Source organism: Engraulis encrasicolus, chromosome 17 (assembly GCF_034702125.1).
Source record: "Engraulis encrasicolus isolate BLACKSEA-1 chromosome 17, IST_EnEncr_1.0, whole genome shotgun sequence".
In the NCBI taxonomy this organism is placed as follows: Eukaryota; Metazoa; Chordata; class Actinopteri; order Clupeiformes; family Engraulidae; genus Engraulis; species Engraulis encrasicolus.
In genome coordinates, this window is record NC_085873.1 from 51477751 (window position 1) to 51480250 (window position 2500).

Below are 2500 nucleotides of genomic sequence, written 5' to 3' on the forward strand. Positions count from 1 at the left end.
TAACCTGTCAGTAATACAATGTTTCTGAGTTTTACAATTGTGCCCGTCCCAAAAACCATCCCTAAACCTAACCTGTCAGTAATGCCATGTTTCTGAGTTTTAGATTTGTGCCCTGACCAAAACTTTCCCTAAATTTAACCTGTCACGAACAGCTGCATGACCACTGTGCATGTGTGTCAAAGGGAATGCGTCGTAAACGGGAAGCAATTTCAGTTTTTGGTTTGCGTTAGATTATAGAGACGCAATTTGTTTGAGATCATGTAGGTAATAGTGGATAGGGTGCTGATGCTGAGACCTAATTCAAGTCTTTGCTGTGTGTGCTAGTTTTAGGGTTAAGGAGGTGATGTCACAATGGGGTTCTGTGAGGGTGTTCCATACGGATGTCACAATGGTTAGAACCTTTTTTACCTATGTGTTCTAGTGTTGTGGTTAAGATCCTGACATCACAGTGGTACTCTGTGTAGCGTTTACATGATGGTTTTAATTCCAAATTATTAATTCCGAATTAAATAGTTCAGTAGAAAAGTTCATTTCTGTCGAGTTTAAATTGCCCTTTAATTTAATTTCGAATAAACGTCTGGGGGATCAGAAAGTATTTCAATTGGACAGAGGACGTCCTGAGTGAGCAAAATGAGACGTGTGGGGATGATCGCCAAGCTCCAGGAGCTCCCTGTGGGTCCTGGGACAGCTGGTAATATTCAGCCGCAATTAAGTTACCCGGTAGCAATTTCAGTTAGCCTTGCACACTAGCGCAGACGTGCTATAACAAGGAATGGCCAATTTCATCAGAGCAGTAGTAGTAGTAGTAGTAGTAGTAGTAGTAGTAGTAGTAGTAGTAGTAGTAGCTTTATTGTCCCCCATGGGGGAAATTTCTTCTAGTGAGAGGAGCGTAAGACATGAAAACAAACACAATACAGTCAGATTCCCAAGCACATTTACCCCAAGCAACACATTCCCCCATAACACAGACAAGACATTGAACAAAAACAGATGTCATCCATCAACAGTGGTCAGTCCCAGTCCCAGTCCCAGTAACAGTACGGTGGTCAAGAGCTATCAATATCTGGCCCCTACAAAATAGAACTCGACCGTAATAGGCAGCCAACATCTGCGGACATCAGTGCTGGTGTGCCGAATTCTATTTAAAACAGGGGATCTCAACCTTTTTTGAACAAACACCCCCTTGACCTCATCATAAGCATATCAACGCCCCCTTTAGTATTGAAAAATAAAATAAACTAATACCCCCCAATGGGAACTAAGCCACGCCCCCACTCCCACGCCCCCACCCCACCCACCATGGAATCGAACATCGGTTGAACAGTACTCAGTACTCAGTAGTACTTTGTAGGAAGCGATGTGCGAAGGCCCTGGCAAAACACCTCACCTGCGTGTTGTGGGCGTGTCCGTTGTAGTCTGGCCGGCTCTGCTGTTGCTGCTGAGGGCTCAGGAGCGCTGTGGTCTTGGGGCCCCGCTCCGCCAAGGGACTGGGCCTCGTGGTCTTGGGTCCCCGGTCCACCAAGGGACTGGGTCTCGGGGAGGCGTCCGTCACCGCCGTCACACGGCTCCTTGGACGAGGGCTAGGACAGTCGTCCACTTGGCCCCCACCTAAGACGAGGCAATTATTATTTCAATATCAATAAATAAATCCAATTTCAATTTTGATATTAATGAAAAAGGTAATTCATATTTCGTTATTTATATAGCCCATTTCATACACATTAAGGAGATCATCAGCTCACTGTCTGAAAGTGGGATTAGGCATACATGTATCTTCTTCCTCGCTGAGGAACGGCCTTCTCGGGATCGGGCGGCTCTCGCAAGAGAGCAGCTGTCCACACCAGTGATCAGAGGCACATCTTGCCACCAGGCAAGGCAAGGCAGGCAGCCACTTGGGGCCCCCAAGCCCCAAGATAGTGAATAACAGCCCACACTTTATGCATACATCTTCGTTCTTGCTAGAGAACGGCCTTCTCGGGATCGGGCGGCTCTCGCAAGTGCTTCACAGGGTCCGCGCGGACCACTGCACTCGAGAAGCTGAGATAATTGGATTACGTGCTGTATTGAACAAGATCGCTGGCCGTGGTGCTGAAGTCCTGCCGCGGCCAACAAATGTCTATGTCTATTTACATTGACATTTACTTTTTCCGGCCTTTTTGACTTAATTTATGACAGGACAGTAAAGGTGGTGACAGGAAGCGAGAGACGGGGAAGGGCCGGCAAAAGGGAATCGAACCCTGGTCAGCCGCGTGGTAGATGAGTGTCCTACTGTTTGGCCACGGCAGGGTCAAGTACAGAGTGTGTGTGTGTGTGTAGTGTATTACCTGTGACGGGCCAACAGAGTGCTTGTGTGTGTGTAGTGTATTACCTGTGACGGGCCAACAGAGTGCTTGTGTGTGTAGTGTGTGTGTGTGTGTGTAGTGTATTACCTGTCTGGGGGCAACAGAGTGCTTGTGTGTGTAGTGTGTGTGTGTGTGTGTGTGTGTGTGTGTGTGTGTGT

The 2500-nt window shown here is 47.5% G+C and overlaps 1 protein-coding gene across 1 annotated transcript in view; it reads right to left on the minus strand.

The window, feature by feature from the left end:
• LOC134467101 (somatostatin receptor type 5-like) overlaps positions 1-2500 on the minus strand; it is a 30646-nt gene that overhangs the window by 19630 nt on the left and 8516 nt on the right. Inside the window, exon 7 of the mRNA XM_063221022.1 lies at positions 1388-1608. Coding sequence (XP_063077092.1) covers positions 1388-1608 — 221 coding nt within the window. The remainder of the gene's footprint in view (positions 1-1387; positions 1609-2500) is intronic.